The 19,949-nt window shown below is 37.4% G+C and overlaps 2 protein-coding genes across 3 annotated transcripts in view; both read right to left on the reverse strand.

The window, feature by feature from the left end:
* The window catches only part of LOC107546344 (LIM zinc-binding domain-containing Nebulette), a 341,718-nt gene that overhangs the window by 64,994 nt on the left and 256,775 nt on the right, over positions 1–19,949 (reverse strand). The gene's annotated exons all lie outside the window — the stretch shown is intronic.
* LOC107546343 (nebulette-like) overlaps positions 1–19,949 on the reverse strand; it is a 93,276-nt gene that overhangs the window by 185 nt on the left and 73,142 nt on the right. The window contains exons 10-13 of the mRNA XM_087817686.1: positions 17,980–18,081; positions 16,939–17,040; positions 7,824–7,937; positions 2,398–2,502 (exon numbers count right to left, since the gene is read on the reverse strand). Of these exons, the coding sequence (XP_087673812.1) occupies positions 2,398–2,502; positions 7,824–7,937; positions 16,939–17,040; positions 17,980–18,081 (423 nt within the window). The remainder of the gene's footprint in view (positions 1–2,397; positions 2,503–7,823; positions 7,938–16,938; positions 17,041–17,979; positions 18,082–19,949) is intronic.

Here is a 19,949-nt window from a genome sequence, read left to right on the forward strand (position 1 = left end):
ATACACATGGTATATATCTATATAGAGAGAGAGAACCTGTGACAGCTGGACTATCTATCAGTAAAGCATGAACAAGAAAGAAAACATAGTTGTGATTCTCTCCCTCTGTCAAAGGGAGGACAGTGTTTTCTGGGATTGCTGAATTTTTCTATAGACATTAAGTAAAACACACACAGAGCTTTTATGTGATTTCTTTCAGTTTCACTAGGCATTATTTAGTAATAACCTGAATTATTTAATTCAATTACAACCAATCGTTACCTTATTTCAGTTTATAAATTAATCGATATTTTCCATCTACTAATAACAATAACTATAATATATATAAGCTGTCAGAGTAGTTGGCTTTTTTGGCAATATAAAATTACAAAATTAAAATCATAAGAAATTTTGATCATGATTCATTTCATTCAGAAATTACTTTCATTTAAATTGTTATGTTTAATAATTATAATAAAATTACTTCTTAAGTTGTATAATAATAATAATTTTAATGACAAATCCAAAAAAAATTTCAAAACTTAGAACTTTATGGTACCAGGAAACATAACAAATTTTAAAATTCCTATTTGTAGGCATATTTTGTTTTGGGAATATGACAGAGTGATCAATGAAAGTGTTTGAAGTATAATTACATACTACATTACAATGAAATTTTATGGGAAAAATGAAATGAAAATAAGAATGCAAAGAGAAGATTTAAAAATGTCCATTTCCACTCCTTAAAGTAGAGCCGGTTTGTGTATTTTTAAAATAATGAAGGTGGGTGTCAAATCATTATAGAATTTATATTCCACAGGATATATTTAAAAGAGTGATGCAAAATTTAATTTAATAGAAGTTGGAATGACATATTTTGCAACTACTGGAACTCAGAACAAAAAAATAGAGAGAGATATCAACTTCAAAGTGTGCAAGAAGAAAAATATTTTAAAAATTTGTTTCAGGGAGTACATAGAATTTCACAATTGACTGAAACATCAATGTAAAATATACGGGCAAGATAGTTTTCCCATTTTCGTAACACTTATAATTGAACTGAAAAATTATCATAAACTTTGTGCCAGCAAAATTAATTTTGCAGCACAAAATGATAAATCGGCACACAATAAAAATTTAAATCACGAGATTTGATCATTTAACTCACATACTGTAAGTTTTTATTTTTTTATTTTTTTAACATAAAACCAATGTATTTTTTTTTTATTGTTCAAAATATTGCAGACGTCCCTTTTTCTCCCCATTGGCCCCTTCCACCCTGCCCCACTCCCTCCCCAGTCCCTCCCCACACCATTGTCTGTGTTCTTGGGTTATGCATCTATGCATATAAGTCTTTAAATGTGTGAAGTTACTGTTATCTTATAAAATGCCTTTACAATGAAACACGGTTCAAGCTTCCCAAACTTGGTGAATACTGAGAACAGTGTTGGAGATTTTTGGAAGCTACATTCACTTGTTCAGTGTGCACGTCCTTTTAGCAGCTCCACATTCTGGGTGGACGTGCAGGCAGTGGGGGGTTGGAGGTGCTGGCAGTGGGGGGTCGGGGGTGCAGGCAGTGGGGGGTCGGAGGTGATGGCAGTGGGGGTCGGAGGTGCTGGCAGTGGGGGTTGGGGGTGCAGGCAGTGGGGGGTCGGAGGTGCAGGCAGTGGGGGGTGGAGGTGCTGGCAGTGGGGGGTGGAGGTGCTGGCAGTGGGGGGTGGAGGTGAAGGCAGTGAGGGGTGGAGGTGCTGGCAGTGGGGGGGTGGAGGTGCTGGCAGGGGGGGCTGGAGGTGCTGGCAGGGGGGGTGGAGGTGCTGGCAGTGGGGGGTGGAGGTGCTGGCAGGGGGGGTTGGAGGTACTGGCAGGGGGGGCTGGAGGTGCTGGCAGGGGGGCTGGAGGTGCTGGCAGGGGGGGTGGAGGTGCTGGCAGGGGGGGCTGGAGGTGCTGGCAGGGGGGGCGGAGGTGCTGGCAGGGGGGGTGAAGGTGCTGGCAGGGGGGGCGGAGGTGCTGGCAGGGGGGCTGGAGGTGCTGGCAGGGGGGGTGGAGGTGCTGGCAGGGGGGGTGGAGGTGCTGGCAGGGGGGGCTGGAGGTGCTGGCGGGGGGGGTGGAGGTGCTGGCAGGGGGGGTGGAGGTGCTGGCAGGGGGGGTGGAGGTGCTGGCAGGGGGGGTTGGAGGTGCTGGCAGGGGGGGTTGGAGGTGCTGGCAGTGGGGTTTGGAGGTGCAGGCAGGGGGGGCTGGAGGTGCTGGCAGGGGGGGTTGGAGGTGCAGGCAGGGGGGGCTGGAGGTGCAGGCAGGGGGGGCTGGAGGTGCAGGCAGGGGGGGCTGGAGGTGCTGGCAGGGGGGGTTGGAGGTGCAGGCAGGGGGGGCTGGAGGTGCAGGCAGTGGGGGGCTGGAGGGCCCAGGCAGGGAGGCGCTTGCCTGGCTCTGGAGGGTGGCGTTGCCTCTGTGGTGCAGGTGTTCGGCGGCATCCGCATCAAAATGATACATTCCTTTGTTTTCCTCAAAGAGTTTTCTATATTCTCGCTAAAAGAGAGAGCATGAAAATAAATTCAGAACAGAAGAGGCTGATTAGAACAACTAACCCTTAGGAACGCAAACTGAAAAGCACAAGCCGCCGAGAGCCGGCAAGCTGCGCCTGCAGCGGGCGCGCGCGGATCCCGACAGGCGGCGGGGCGCGGGGCGCGGGGCGCGGGCCCCCCCCCCCGCCCCCAGGCGAGCAGCCAATGGACCGCGGGAAGCCGAGTACACACAGTAAAAGCAGTCGCCACACGGGAGAGTGGCGACGGAAAAGCCAGGCACGGTGGGCAAAATCGAGGCAATTTTTCCTGTCATCCTAAAGCAGGTGTGTGCTGTTTGATAGCATCTAGAAGAAGAAAGAACAGAAGAAACGGAGGCTGGAGGCCGACAGGAAGAAGTTGCATCCAGGGGCTCAGCCGTGAGAGGGAAGGACCATCATAAGGAAAATGGGACAGTGGGAAATGATTCAACCAACTGTCCTGAGCGGAGAGATTAGGAGGTGTCTGGGAGAGAAACTGAAGAATCCAGGTACAGTTGGTTAAATTTTTAAGGTAAAGAAATTGAATTAAGACTCTTTAGACATATAGACAAAACAGTGAATTTGGAAGATACCAGAATGGTTAAGAATGCCAAATTTGGCAACTGAAGATCTCTAAGTAAAATACTCAGCAATGAGACAAAAATTACTTAATAATTTTTATACTTGGATATTGGACACAGTTATTTTGCCATGTTTAGGAAAGACCTTCAGAGGTAAATGGTAATTCTCAAAGACTCAAAGCTACAGAGACTTAAGCTAAAGTTGGTTGCTCATTAGGCAATGAGGGTTTCAGTGACAATGGCCCCTTTGTGTAGACTGGAGGGAGAGGTGAGCAGCATTTGAAAGGGCAGGAAAGATCTGCCATAGTGACAGTGACACTGGATCTTAGCAGGTGCTCCCGACATCTGAGAGTGAAGCAGGAGGAAGCCCCGCTGCGAGGGATGAGGGATGCACATGGGAACTGCTGTTCCACAGAGACACAGCAGTGATCCCCAGAGGCGCTCTCCAGCAGTTAGAGTGGTACCTGGCCCCCCAAACTCTAACCAGGATAAAGCAAGGAAGAAAAAGGCCCCAGGAAGCTCATGACAATGTTCACATAGTACATCTTGACTGAAGAGAGTTAAAAGCCAGAAGTAACAAAGCCTATTATGTAACAAAGGATATTATGTCTGAAATAATGAACATATTCTGAGAAAAGGTCAATAAACATTATCTCCAAAGCAATGATCCATTTTAGTTATAGAGAATTTCAGAAACTCCTATTTTTAAAAAGTGAAAAAAACCACCAAAAAAAACCTATCTGAATTAAGATCTGCAAAAGAATTTTTAATACTTGCTATTACTTATATAATAGTCTCTGTTGCCTCCTAGTGGGAGTTACACAGAGTAACACACAGTATATATCTTTAATTTATGCAAAGTTATAAACTGAAAGCTACTAGAGCTCTATTTTCCAGGGGAAATCAAAAATTTAATTAGTATAGCTGCACAAGTTCAGAAGCACTAATTTCACTCTACACACTATGCATTAAAATAAAAATATATGATTTATACCAAAGACATTTAGAGGTCTTTAAACACAGCCATTTATAACAAATTGACAACTAATTCTGGCAGAATGTCTTTTTATCAAGCATTCTCTTGTTCAATCTTTTAATAAAATTAAGTTGCCTTTATAAATCTACAAAATTCCAATTCTCTTTACATTAAAATTTAATAGAAAGCAATTCATGTACAATAAATTTGAGCCAATATGTTATCATACAACTTTAATAAATAGATACCTCAAAGTGATGCATTTTGGAGACTTAAACTTGTTCTCCCATGAAGTAATCTTTAAGTCACAATTCTACTATGAGGCAAAAGGTCTATAATCTAAGCAAAAGCGCTACCTGAACAAAGATTTAAACTTTATAAATGGTATATAAAATAAATGTAATATATGACTTTGCTGGGTTTTCTCTGTTGAAGAGATGATAAAAACAACTTATATTAAACTAGGGTTATTTTACCATTATTATAAAATAAAAGTCAATATTCTTGAAAAGAAATACTGCCTATGAGTGGCATGCATTCTTCCAGCTGCCAAATTTTTTAATTACCACCAAAATATTTTTATTGGCTTATTTATGCTTGGATCCTCATGTCCTAAGGAAATTTAACCCAAATATGGATGAAGAATAGTCAAAGGCAAAATGCCAGTGCAAGGGTCAAAACTGGACAAAGACTGAACGTGAACAAAGCAGCTCAGAGAACAGACACATATTGAATTTAGAAGCATACCTATGAGTAATGAGGAAAACCTGAAACTGAAACAGGCACTCGAGGAACAGAGGAATGTGCGCAGAGGTGCAGGGACGAGCACTGGCACAGCAGGACAGCATGAATTAAGTGTCCCGGGACGGAATCTAATTCTGGGCCTAATAGCCCTCTAACCTTCATTCTCTGCTCAACAGACTGAATAGAATGACAGGCTGCTTTCCCTCCAAAGACCAGTGACAAAAATTAATTACTTTAAAAATCTGTACAAGTATGAATTGCTTACATGCCTAGTGCACTGCAAGAAGGATGACAGTGATGGTGGAAAAGGGAGGATTTCAACATAATGAACACAGGTTTCAATGCACCAAAGCCAAGGGTAGAAATTTCCAAACCAACTGAAGCTGTATCTCATTATTTAATAGTTTGGGAACCAGGTTTTGACTATAGGTTTTTTTAATCCATGACTGTGGACACATCTCCTGAAGACAATTCTTTTCACTTTTCCACATTTCTTGCCCAACACACTGTTCATCTAATCTGTACCTGGCCCAAAGCAGGTATTCAATAAATTTGGATACTTTTGAATGAGTGAGTGAATAATTATTAATCTAGGCAGAGAAATAACCTGAGGTCAAATTAGAGTTCATCACCACTGTGGGACATTCTGAGATATAGGTAATGGAGGCACAAGTGAGCCAGATTACCAGCTGTGAGCATCAGTGACATCACTAAGTGTTTGCAACAGCTCTAGGTCAGTTCTGACGGAATGACCCACTTGGCAGGGTATCCAAACATTTTCATCAGAAAGTGAAGAAGTCACCGTCCCCTCCTAGGAGCACCGAAGAAAACATGGGAAGCTTCACAAGACTGAAAGTACAGTGTCGATATAAACACCTTTAGGATTTATTTTCAGAGAAAATACATAGCAGACTAAGACAATTGTTTATGTTGCTGAGGCCTATTAAATACCAGACACTCTGCTCTGGCCTGCATAAAATAAAAGATCTGTGACCTAAGAGCCTGACCCTCGAAAGCCTTGAAAGGAACACAGAAGAAAAAGGGAAAGAAGAAAGGTGGAAAGAACTCTGAAACATAGTTATTCAGCAAGAAATCTGCGTTCAAAAGATATTAAAGAGTTGGCAAAAAAAACACACCTTCGTAAAGCAGCAGCATCGGTGGGATGTAAGTGAGCAGACCACTACTTTCCAATGAGTTAGTTATTCAGGCAGCAGTGAGGCCCAGCCACACCTAAGGAAGCAGGTGTGCTCAAGAGCACTGCAGGCACAGTGGCTGGAGGAAGCCACACGACATCTACAGCTGCCATCAAACAACCCACTTACTCCGCTGAGCATTTTGCTGACTTTCAAAGCATGGTCTAAAAACAAGGTTGGGATATCTGAAACTGGATCGTGCATATTTTGAATATCTTTCTTGTACTTCACCTATGAAAATAACATGGAACAAAATACCATCTAGAAGGAGAAAATATTATGCTTTTGCATTATTCCATGATCATGTTTAACACATCATAAAGTACTAGTTAGCGGTGAACTGACAAGTGAATTTGCACATAGCCACTAGGTGGTGCTCATTTACTACTCAATGCAGTTTGAAAAGTTAATTCTAGGGACTTGAAAATATTTTGGTAATTCCTCTTTTTGTTCACATATTCAGAAAAGGGTGATGTAAACAGAATCGAGTAAATTTAACAGAAATTCTGCTTGTAAAACATAAAGAGAAATTACTACTGTATTTTTATTATGCTTTGTGGGATTTAGGGGCTTTTGGCATTTTTCATGCTATTGCCACAAAGACCTTTTTACCAACTGCTTTGGAAATATAATATCAGTAATCATAATTATAAAATATTTAAAATAGAAAATATACTGAGCACTTATTCTGTGCCAAACACTTTCCTAAACACTTTATATGTATTGAGTATTTAATCTCCATAGCAGCCCTAGTAGGTAGGTACTTTAAGTATCTCCCATTTTACAGATGAGGAAAGTGAGGCACAGGAAGATGAAGGTATAATATTAAGAGAGAGAGCAGGACTGAAATCTAGGCAATCTGATTCTAAACCTTGAGTTTTCAGCACTATGCTCCAGGTTCCTTTAAGTATATCCCAACTCTATTTGCTTTATGTTTTACCCATACAAAAAATATACATATATACTAAAAAGAAATAATTCTGATATTCCCAGTGGTCCATAAAAAACCCCAGAAATACCCATTTCAATTTCAGGTGAAAAACAAAAGTTGGTTAATGAACACAAATAACAATACCTTCTACACATTAATGAAAGTAAGATATAAGTCCCAGGATATGACAGAAGCTGAAAGGTTTAAATGACCTAACAAACAACAGTTCAACAATAATTACTCTTAATGCTTGAAAGGTACTCTAAGCATCCTGCAACTAGAGCAAATTGATCAGTTTTTTCTATGTTTGTTTTTATACTCTGCCTAATTCTAATAAAAATTTAAGACATCTTTTCTTGTAAATTGGAACCTGATTATTTTTAAACACATGAAATGAAAACAAATCTTGTAAAGTATCACATCATTTTCATAATGGATAAGAAGGGAACTGTAAACCATTACAGGTAGAATTTCTGAATATTTCTTTATTTTAAACTACCATGTCCCAGGTAGCACTTTATAATAAGCCTCCTTTCATGGGTTTTATTATATGAGTTAACTATTGTCACAATCATTAATTTATGATACTACACATTACATCCTGCAAAACTCTGTAATTTCTACACTTGATCAGATATAATTGTTTTATTAGCAATACTATTCCTACTTATCAACTAATTAGTAATTAGTAACCATTAATAGTAAATTACAATAATACATTTTCTCAAAAAAGCTTCAAGAAAATATGCTTCAGTGTTTTCAACTAAAATTGCTTGGAAGTTATATGATTTTGTTTAATTACAACAGAGCCAATTCTGAGAAAACAAGAATCAAAAGATATTGAAAATAATTTTCTGTGAATTACAGGTCATGAGACACTTACATCACTTGCCAGCTCCGTGGCAAGCTGACTCTGCTTAAAAGAAACACTTTCGAGGGGATTGTAATGATGTTTCTTATCCTTCATTTCATTATCAAATTTTTCTTTGTATTTAATCTGCCATAAAAGAAAAAACAAGATAAATTTAGTAGCACACTTATCTTTAAGCTTTCAAAATAACACATTTGATTTGTAATTAGATCAGATAAAAGCTACCTTAAAAACAAATGATAGCAAAGTTTAAAATTTCTGGTATTTTCACACGTATACAGTTAATTAGGCATAAATTTTTTATTACAAAAACCGCTACTTGAACATTGATCATAAATGCAATTAGGCATGAACTCAAATCCTATTAACAAGACTTATGCACTAAATTTTCAGGATTTTTAAACGTCACTTTCCATTTCTGCATTCCTATAATCTAGGATTAATTAAAAATTTAGACTATAAATGAATTAAAATTTTCCACATTTAGAAAAGAAGATCCTAAGCCCCAGAATTTGAATATTAATTTTCCTGAGGGAATTATTGCAAATACAAGGCATGCTTTGTACCATGGTTTTCCTCATCATTTCCCATTTGTTCAAAAATTCATATTTAGGGGCTACACTTTCCGAAGGGTCCTGGGTCAAATTAATGTCATTTTTTGTTCCTCTGCTTTAAGTTCACAGTTGTATTCAGCAGCAAAACTATCTCTAATATTTATTCTAAAATATTTGTCTCCTTTTTTATAAGTACTCTTAGGACAACCAAAGAAAGGATTATCAGGTTATTCTGTAGAACTGTATTTTCTCCATGGATAGAGGAATATGTGAAGTATGCTATGATAACTAACTGGAAAACAGACACAAGTTCTTTACCAAAAACAAACTAACAAACAACTACTCAGGCCTCACATCCCCTTTGGCTCCTGTAGCCAGGAAAGGATGCACAGACTTCAAAAGCAGAAGTAAGCTGTTTTGTTCTCTTACGATATTTTTACAACATTATAATTCTTTTAATATTTTGTTTTCTTACAACATTCTCATAATGCACCTTTATCCATATATATTAAGGCTGTGTCTTAAGGAAGTATTTATTAAAAAGCAGTTGGGGGATGGCTATTTTAACATGTAACCCTCAGGGATACATGTTTGGAATCTATGGAAGAGAGCTAATGAAAATTTTAATGGGGATACATTTGGAAAATATTTCAAGTTGGTTTATAGTAAATATTTTCTGTTGTGGTTCCATCTGCTAATAATAACTTTCTGATATTCACATTGCCTTATAAATTCAAGCAAAACCTCATTTTTTCTAATTATTTGGTGAGGTCTCCCTAAAACAAAAAAAAATCTCTGATAAAAAAAATTATTTTATGGCTTGAAATCAGGGACAATATCTCCAATGGAGTGAGTTTAGGCCTCAGTCACTATTTTCCACAGTAGCTGGCACCAAAGCAAAGGTTTTCCCTACCTGGCCTTCCCCTAAACACACTATTCCCCTGTCATTGCCCCCTCCACACCTCTCTGCTGGGAACTTTCAAGATATTTTAATTGGTGGTGGTGTTTCTGTCTAGCTTTTTAGTCCCTAAAGACTATTCGCTGGACAACAACAGTGGGCTCTCTGAACTGACTTCCACTTGAATGGAACTCCTGACTGGGCCAGACTCCCCAACACCCTCCACTTATTGAGTAAAATATTCTAACTTGTGGCCACAGTGCCCTGACCACTCTCGGCTGGTAGCTATTTATCTAATTAGCTGATCCTATGTAATATGGGCTTGCATCACGTTTTCTTTTGATTATTCATAGTCTCCAACCCCAAGAACGATGGGTGTCTTAGTTATGTATCAGCTAAATGGCAAATATAGGTTGAATAATCCTTGCGCCCACAGAGCCCAGCGTCCTGTCTTTGTGCACCCCATAGTCCCAGCTGGATTAGGGGCAGAGGCAACGCAGAGCGGAGTCTTACTTGAAAATTAACCTGACAAATTCTCATCTGTCATTAAACCTGGCACTCGCTCTTTCTGAGTAAAGTATATTTCTGAAAAGCAATCATCAATCCAAGTTGTAATGATTCTTTCTTCCCTCTGCTCATTAAACACTGAGCCCGTGTTGGGTTCCTACTTGAGGTGGGAACAGTGATATGACCCAGACACACTTTGTCAAGGCTGGAGTTGGTCATCTCTTTCAAAAGCGAAATCTGATCAAATCACACACTTAGAAAGGTTTAGAAGTAAGCTCCAGATTTCTGCTCCCGTTAGGGATGTTGTAAACTGGCTAAGAGTCAACTGAGTTTGCCCCTAATCCTGTTTATGCTAGCTATACTTATTATAATTACATAATTTAATTTAATATTGTGAACACTAGCAAATTTACTGCAAAAAGAGTGTTTTTATTTCTATGAAAACTATGTGATTTCTCTGAAAGACTTAATGAAGGCAATTCCCTGCGAAGAAATTGTTGTCAAATTAAGGGTCAAGACAACCAGAAAGTCGGGAAGGGGATATAAAGAATCTAGAAGGTTCTAGAATTCAGATAGATTAGCAATATAGCTTTTAAAAAATATCTTTCAAAATGCTAATCATAAACAATGCAATATGAGTATGGTTTGCAAGAAAAACACCACAGAATTCCAAACGGAAGATTCATTTGTGAAGCAAAAGACTTGTCACTACATCAAAAAGTTGGTGAATAAATGGACACATATGTGTTCTTTGTTAAAATAAAATGTTAAAATAGCTTTGTAATAGATTTTTTTTGTTTTAATCTTCATCTGGGGATATTTTTTCTATTGCTTTTCAGAGAGAATGGGAGGGAGGGAGAGAAAGAAAGAGAGATAGAAACATCGATGTGAAAGAGACACATCAACTGGTTGCCTCCCGCACATGCCCAGACCAGGGCCGGGGATCGAACCTGCAACCAAGGCACGTGCCCTTGGCGGGAATCGAACTGGGACCCTTCAGTGTGCAGGCTGACGCTCTAAGCACTGAGCAAGCGGGCTAGGGCTGTAATAGATTTTATGAGAACTTTATTTTTGAAGATTTCTACTACTGTTAAGCATTAGGCTACACACCTTAAAATTTGAATTTTAAAATGCTGTCTAACCTTTCCAGGTTATTTCTGTAGTGTGAGATTAATTATTTAAAGTACACCTGTCATTCATATTTTTGTAATGAATGTAATAATGAACAAAGTGTTGTGAAATTTATCTTGCTCTAACCTTCAGTGCTCTGCGTGATTTGATTCCAAAGTGTCTAAGAAAGAGAAACGCAAGAATTTCCCTCATTAGTTTACCACAAAGTAAACTAACTGCATTATATTAAAAAACACATTTACCAGGCACTGCTACTCAACTATTTCTTACCTCTTTCTGTAAGGTTTGTACATAAGTGAACTAAGAAAATAGCCAAATGGTTTCGATGGTTCCTATCACTTACCTTCTGACTGGCTCACTCACAAACTACACATGTGCACCCCGCATCCTCTCCTGTTTTCAACCCCCAGTTCACACCTGTGTGTCTGCCTCTTCATGCACACTCACACCTCCTAAGGGATCAAGGCAATGCTTTCCTTTGGTTATAACTGGTGACTCAAGCATGGAGCAAAGGATCTCCAGTTTTAAGACCATTTGATTCAGAAAGAGGTGTTGGGTGACTCTGCTATGGTTTTAAGACACAATGTTACCTCTTACCTGAATCAATTATTTCACAAACAAATAAAAGTTACTTACATCTATGTCTGATTTTATTTAAATGATGAATATCATGTCTTATGGTGCTGATGTCTACCGATTTGTTTTTAATATAGAATAGGTATATAGGGTCAAATTCCTAAGTTTTATGAAAACTTATTTTAACAGACTTAGCAGGACTTTCAGAGGCCCACATTTGGAGAGAACACTGCAACTGTTAAACTACAATAACATAACTTAAACTAGCTCCTCAGTACTGCACCTGAACAAGGCAGTGTTTCAACAGTCCAGAGATGGACTTCTACACCCAGGAGTTCAAAGCTTTCACCACAAGGGGAGCCAGGCTTCATGAAAATACCCATGGATCAGATTCACAGAGAGCCAGAAAAGGCAGAAAAAAGCAGACCCTGAACAAAAGCTTGGCATCATGGATATAGGAAAGAAATGGAAACTTTGATAAGTATAGCTTAATTATCTATGAAAATGAATAGTAAATAAATAGCACAATGCCAAATGTCTATAGGCATCAATTCCCTGAAATTTTGGATAAAACTGAACTAAACACAGTCAAGCAAGAGAATAAAACAGATTTTTATGTAGAGCTCATCATAAAATCAGTAACATTTTTAAGTCTGAATTTTAAACAAAATAATATCTTTGTCCTCATTTTCATAACAAAATAATATCTGACTTTGCACCAAATGTGAATGATCTGGAGAAATTTGTTTAATCGGCCTACATATATTTATTGAACACCTAATCTATGCCATTCCATAATGGTGGGTAAAATGAATATAAATGCTGTCCCCATAGAGCCCATCGTGTGGTAAATGAAGTAGATATTTAAAACTTGCATATACATATATATGAATACTAAAAATTGCATTAAGAACCATAAAGAAAAAGAATAGAGTGATGCAATTTAAATTGGCAAATCAAGGACATGACATTTAAGCCAATACTTGGGTGTAAGAAGGTTGGTGGACAAAGTACTTGCCAGGAAGGGAGAGTGAGACATTCTCTAAGCCAATGGATACCCCTGACAATTTAAGTAAAATGCTTACCATTAGATTTTAAAAGCAATCTACAATTTGATTTTCAGGTTTCAAACACATCCTATTGATATAGCAAATGCAATTTAAGAACAAATACTAATTATTATAAATACAAAAGTTCTCCTTGATATTACAAAACTAAAGGGTCCCATTCCTCATATAGAACAATTCCAGGAAATAAATTAAGATGATATATGAATATATTAACAAATTAACCGCTCTTAGAAGAATTTTTTCAGATGATGACTTTAATAGCTACCACACTTATGCTTGAGATACCTTAAATACACCAATCTATTTATCTTAGCACATAATATTTACTTTATATTTACCAACTTTCTTTAAATTGCTTGACCATAATTTTATGTTCCTCCTAGGTTTTAAAAAAGGCAACTTTACAACTATGGGAGTAAAGCTACTGTACAAGTTAACGTAGGAAGGGCCTGGTATGTATTTCCATTACATTTTCTGAGTCCAATCCCACAGAGCTCAATTTACAGGTAAAACAGGAGAATTCTGCCACTGGCCATCTCCTGTCAGGCAGGCCTCATCGCCCCACGCCAGGAGCACTGCATCATCATCACCTTCTCTCTCACAAGCCCTCTGGTGCCATCTCAGTCTTTTCTTCCTGCATCCTGCTCCCACTTTCCCTGCTTTCCTCAATCATTTCTAAAAAACTGCATTCCTAAATCATTTCCTTTCTATGTATTTATTTGCCTTTGAGTGCCCCTGTATTCACAGTCTGTCAATTTGAAAGCAAGACAATACATGATCTTTAAAGTTGTCATCGAAAATAAGAATCTATACTTTCTGCCCTTGTTTCTAGTTAATACACCTGAAAAGACAAATGGAACAGCCTGAGTTCATTCCAGAAGCCCTATATATTCATCATCCCAGATGTCTCCTTTTCTGATGATTCTTATATGCCATGAGATCAGCAAGAATGCCATGAAAAAATCAAGATGATAAATATAACTTGCAAATTACAACTTGCTTAATATCTGATCATCCATTGCTAATGAGTCACGATTTTTTCTCTTTGTATATCTGCCTTCAAATCCATGTAGAAATCAAATGGTAAGATTTGGGGTGACTTAGTTTAAAATGTGAAAATAAAAACTCAAATACCAAAACTTTTTTGTAAGTACTCTCAAATAAGATTGTGAAGGGGGGAATTGAAGACCAGCATCTAAGAGTCAATGTCACTATTCCTGCTTTATTCTGTATGTGAATTCATGTCAAAACATGGAGTGGAAAACTATTCTGAATGTCTACTGTAAAATTATTTCTAAGAAATTATGTAGTGTTTCGATGGGCTGGGCAGCCCTTGAAGCGCTTTACTCACAGACATTCATTTAACCCTCACAACAACCCAAAAAAGTGGGTATCGCTGTCACGTCCACTTTACCTTTGAGAAACTACAGGTGGAGAAGTCAAGAATGTGCCCAAGGTCACCCAACTAGCAAGCAGCAGAACCAGGCATTCAACTTGGGCAGTTCAGAGCCATTTCTTAACTGCTCAACCAAACCATATGGCTTTTCTAGAATCTGCTGCTTCTCCTAAAAAATTGAGGGGGGAAATCTTTGCCCCCAGAAAAGGCTGAAATCATAAGAAGTCAGGTAGCTATGCTGGAAATCTAAGGCGATACCAAAAGGGTTGCCAAGTATGTGCCAATACTTGCCGCCTCTTCAACAGGTGTTACTGGGAATGAGAAGAGCTTGGCATCACAGAACTTCTGGCCCCTGATGAGAAAATCCCCATTCTCTTGGTGTAGCAATAGCCTCCTGAGTCACAAAGTTGTTTAGTAAAAGTGCCTTGAACTATAAACCAATCAATATGAAGCACACTTACATTTGGAAGTCCCTCACTTGTCCCTCTCTTGTCTCATTTTCATTTTCAGGTCTGTCACCTCTATGTGTGGATTTTCACAGTAATATCCCAGCTGGCCTCTGGGAATTTTCTCCTCTGTGAGGCCAGCCTTTCCTGCACAGTGTTGCCACATTAACCCTGTTTAAAGAGCCTTTTCTTCACAGTGCTTCTCTGCCCAAAATTTTCTGTGATAATGCATTTCTTACCTGAAAGTAGAGGCTACTTGAGAGATGACAGTTAAAATGGTGAGAGGTGGTACTGGGGACTCCTTTTCTGAATTAAACTTTAAAAAGCTCCCCATTTTTACATTCCAAATCACTTTCTTTTTTAGAACACAATACTCCTACTCCAATCTGTAAGTACAGCCTGTAGTCCAAATGTATAAAACACTGCCCATTTATCATCATACAGCATCTCAAATCCTCCCAAATTCCCATGTGTGTGTATGACCCGCACCTCCTTGCTAGGTCATCTGCCTCTGGTGTCAGCCCTCTCTCCTCTGTCATGCAAGTTCCCAACCTTTATTTGGGGTCTTCCCCTGAGCACAGCCTTCTAAGTCCAACTTAGTTCAAATCTACCTCCTACACAAACCTTTCTAATTACACTGCCCTCACTGATGTCTTCTCCACACTTCCAGAACAAGATGGGTATAAATAACACTTTATGCTTACTGCATTCCCCTTTCTACAAATAAATATGAGCATTTTTCGATGTTTATTGTCTATATTTGATCTTCTGTAAACTGCCTGTTCACCTCCTTTGCTCATTTTTCTACCAGGTTGTTAGTTGTTTTCTTTTCAATATGAAAGAAATTTTGTATATTCTTGATATTAAAATGCTGTCATCATATGCACTACAAATATTTTTTTTCAAATATTTGAAGACCACTGCTCTTCTTTTTATATTTAAAAGGTTATTCTCACCCTGGCTGGTGTTGCTCAGTGGTTAGAGCATCAGTCCTCGCACCATAGGGGCCGTAGGTCCAATTACTGGTCAAGGGCACATACCTGGGCTGCAGGTTCGATCCCAGCCCCAGTCAAGGTGAGTGCCAGAGGCAACCAATCAATGTGCCTCTCTCATATTGATGTTTCTCTCTCTCCCCCCACTTCCTCTCTCTAAAAATCAATGAAAAAATATCTTCAGGTGAAGATTAACAACAAAAAAGCTATCCTCAGACACTTCCTTCTCCATATAAACTCTATCTTTTTATGTTCTTCAGTTCTCTTTTATAGTTTTACTCATTTACATCTCTTCACTGTGAAATGTAATTAAGACTTTTGAAGCTTGAGGAATGGATATTTCCAAAGTTGAGGAAACTTTAAGCATATAAAACTTACTGTTTGATATCATTATTGTTGATTTTGCAAATGTTATCTTTTTCCATTGGAAGCATTTTGAATTGTTACACGGTCGAGCATGTCTAACTATTCCTTTAGAGCTTCTGCATCTCTAGTCTTATTTAAAAACAACTTTGTTATCCCTATTTGATATATATAGTCTCCTGGGTTTTCTTTTTAAGATTTTGAAGTTATTTTATTGTTTACATTCACATAGTTAATCCATCTGGAATTCATTTTTTATATGGTTTAAGATTCAGGTCCAATTTTATTTTTACCCTGATGGATGACCAGTTATGTCAGCACCGTTTATTAACTAATCCAACTTTTTCCCACCGACTTGAACCAACACTTTTATCATATATTAAGTTTTTATACATATTGGAATCTATTTCAGGATTCTCTTTTCATCCTACTAATTATTTTATCTCTTACTATACCAACCCCATATTGATTTAATTTCAGTGGTTTTATATTATGCTATGGTAACTCATAACTTAAGTTCTCCCTCACTGGTCTTCATTTTCATACTTTTAAGGGCTATTCTCAGGCATTTCCTTTCCATTCAAACTCTAAGGCCATTTTATCCATTTTTTTAAAAACCTGTTGGAATCTAACCAAATTTGTATGAAATTTATATATTAATATGGGAAAAATTTAAATTTTTATCTATTGAGACTTTCAATGAAAAAACATGCCATGTCTTTACACTTTTTCAGATATTGTTTTATGTTCTTCAGTAAGATTTCAAAGTTTTCTTCATTTTCATCACTTTTTTTAGTTCATGATTAAACTAAAGTATTTAAAAATGAAGAAATTAATATTTTTATTACTAAGTTAAAGTGTGTGTTTATGTAGATAGATAGGTAGACAGAAATCTAACTGCTAAATTCTAGAAATCCTGAGAGATGTGACAATGTGACAATATGACTACAGTCATCAAAAACGGTTAGGATTTGAGCTGAGAGAAAAGGAAACTTTGTTTTATGCTTAAATTGGACTTATCTTTTTCCATACTGGAATTTATAATTATTGTAATCCTATCTGAAATAGTTTCAGAAACATTATCTTTGCATATTCTTGCAATTAAAGATATTACCTAAAACGAAATATTTTCCGGTGCTGCTAGAAACAAAATCTCTGAATAAAATCATTGTGAAATCATCACTAGAGTCTTACTTGACTAGAAAGTTTAGAAGCTTCAACAGCATGTTCAAAATCCAGTCTTCCAATTACAGCAGGCTCTTTATTCATTACTCCTTGCCCTTTTTTGTATTCTGCCTAAAATGAATAAGTGAGAGAATGTTAAATATTTCTACTTTCCAATGAAAAACTACATTGACATTAACCACAAAAAAATATATATAGAAGACCCTCAGTCCATAAAATATTCCTGACAACTCACCAAATTCTAAAATGCTGACTGCTAAAACAGGAATTGATTTTATAATATGGCTATTTAAATAAACTCAACATTTTTGTAGTAAAACAATTACTAATTTTGATTCATGTACCCAATCGTCACCATTGTCTTTATGTATAAACACTGAAAAAAATCAGAAACTTCTGGGTAATTGAGACTGTGCCTTCTTTATGGCTTTGTTTAGTCCCAGGAACTGATCTAACCCTATTTGATTAACATGCATTTGAAGTTAGAAAATAATTATTGACCATTAATTTTTAAGGTGTATGTAGCCTGTTACTCAAATATTTGGTTCAAGTTAAGACATCATTTTTAACCAGGTATTAGGAATGTTCAAAAAAAGATTAATCAAGGAGGATGTCTTAGAGAAGATAAGAAACAGCTATGAAGTGCAGGAAACGTGCCAAGGTAAATGTTGGCAGAACAGAACCTGAACACTGAACAGCAACAAGATAAGATCAAGGCCAAGTGAAGTTCTTTTGGACAGAGAGAGGTAAGAGATAAAAAGGGACCAGATGACCAACAACCTTGACTTTCAAGCTGGGACATCTGAATGTTATCTTATACGCAAATAGTATTTATTGACTAAAAGTATGATAATACTAGCCATAGTCAAATCTAGTTTGGGCAGCTTCTGCATATACCCAACTTATTTACAGTGTTAAATGGACAATTCAGATTTAAAAATAGAGATGGTTCATTTCACTCATTAAATTAACCATCCAACTACCAAAGCCATACTTTTTTCTTGCAAAGATAAGAAGTCATTTCTGCTCAAGATAAGAAAGAGCGATTACATTGCTGACGATCTTGGAGATATGCGTTGCCATCTTGATGTCTGGTCTGTCGAGCTCTGCACTATACACGTGGGAGTCCTGCGTATCTTTTCTATAAGAAATCTGATCAAAGAGACAGTTATGATTTTAAAAACTCACACAGTAACTTCATATAGCCACTAGCCTTAATGTCCATAACATTATTTATCCTTGTTACAATCACCTTAGAGGGCCATCTGACCATAAGTTGTAGCATAATGCAACATTTATTTGGATAGATATACCTATGCCTCATTAACATTATTACATATAAACCGATTTTATACAACATAAGAAATATGAGCCCAAGACCTTGGCACAAAACTAATCTTATAAGATTTTATATACACCACCCTCATATGTATGTCATTGTGTGTAAGTGTGTATACACGTATTCACATAAATAATATCCTCATTAAGAGTTTTACATGCCCCTCATATAGTCTCTACCCCAGTGGATACAGGATAAGCCCAGCACATGAATATAGAAAATCACTTCTGGGGGTGAAGCTGTGTGAAGCTGTGTGAAGCTCTGTAACTCTCCAGCTTTCACTCTCCCAGCCACACCCTTCTCTCCCTTTTCTAGCTGGACTCTTCTAATGCCCATATCCAGAAATCCTAGTCATGGGTACTGACAGTTTTATTATCTATTAAATATCATTGCAATGACTCAATCCCCCCAAAATAATATTACATTAAGGAATATTCATCTTCCAAATGTACATTTGACACAATCAAACCAAAGTGTGGAAAACAGAGATTTTAAAAGAAAAATACATATAAATGTTGCCAAATGTACTCTAGATGACAGTAGTCATTTAGATTAACTCGATCAAGAAACAAAAATAAGCCAGAAGTAAACTGGTATAATGTCCAATGGTGAACATCTCACCAATCTGTCCCCTTCTCTATTTCTTGAGATCAGTCATGAGCTGAAAGAACATTCGGCTATCCTCCAGATGCAGGTCTATTTGGCAATATCACCAAGGGCTGGTCAACTTGCCCATTATATTACTGTATATTCTATAAAAGTTATAATGCACAGGGTACTGTAACGATTTCAGAAATAAAATTCATCTTCATTTTTTCAAGACACAGAAAGGTGCAACACAGAAATATACAACTAAACATCTATACAAATACACAATTAACTACATTTTGCACAAAACATTTATAATATTGCTTGCAAACCTCCTGAAATAGCATCACCTTGAGTACTTATTTAAAATTTAGATTTCTGAGGTCCATCTCCAACTTTGCAATGGAATTTTAGTAGATGGGGCTCAAGAATCTGCACTATAAAGAATTCTTCAGTTGACTATTACGAATGAGTGTTCTAGGTAATTCAATGTATCTTGTTATTTTCTTTTCAACCTTGCAGAGTTTTAAAAAAACACATTGGTAAATTACTTTTTTCAAAAATAATATCAAGTGTAAGAAATGATAATGCAGTAAGACTTCAATAGATGGGCTCCCTATATATTATATTCTATTTCAATGAAACATTTAGATACATTCCTATTTACTTTTTTAAGAGCTTGTGTGTTTCTCACCATCAAGACTATTTTTTCAACTATGTTTATAATCATGAACTTGTCTGACAAGTGAACAGCTTAAATACAATCAGCATAATTTCAGGGAGAATCTGCTTTCTTCAATATTCCTATTTTCATAGGCTTTACCTTAACAAGTAATTTCAGGTAGGTTTTGTGTATACAGGTACCAAAAGAAACATAAAAAGTAAGCTGAAAACGGAGTTATTTTGTTGGATGGATTTTAAATCTTCAGGGATTTAAAATAATCCAATTTTATTGGTTTCAAAAAGCAACACACTCACCCACAAATGATGGCCAATCAACCTCAGCCTGCACTGAGCTAAACACAAGCTGTGTAAACAAAAACCAGCTCTCAGGTGAAAACAAACCACAATTATTACCCACCTCCAAGACTAG

Source organism: Miniopterus natalensis, chromosome 1, assembly GCF_054644295.1.
Source record: "Miniopterus natalensis isolate mMinNat1 chromosome 1, mMinNat1.hap1, whole genome shotgun sequence".
NCBI classification, from domain to species: Eukaryota; Metazoa; Chordata; class Mammalia; order Chiroptera; family Miniopteridae; genus Miniopterus; species Miniopterus natalensis.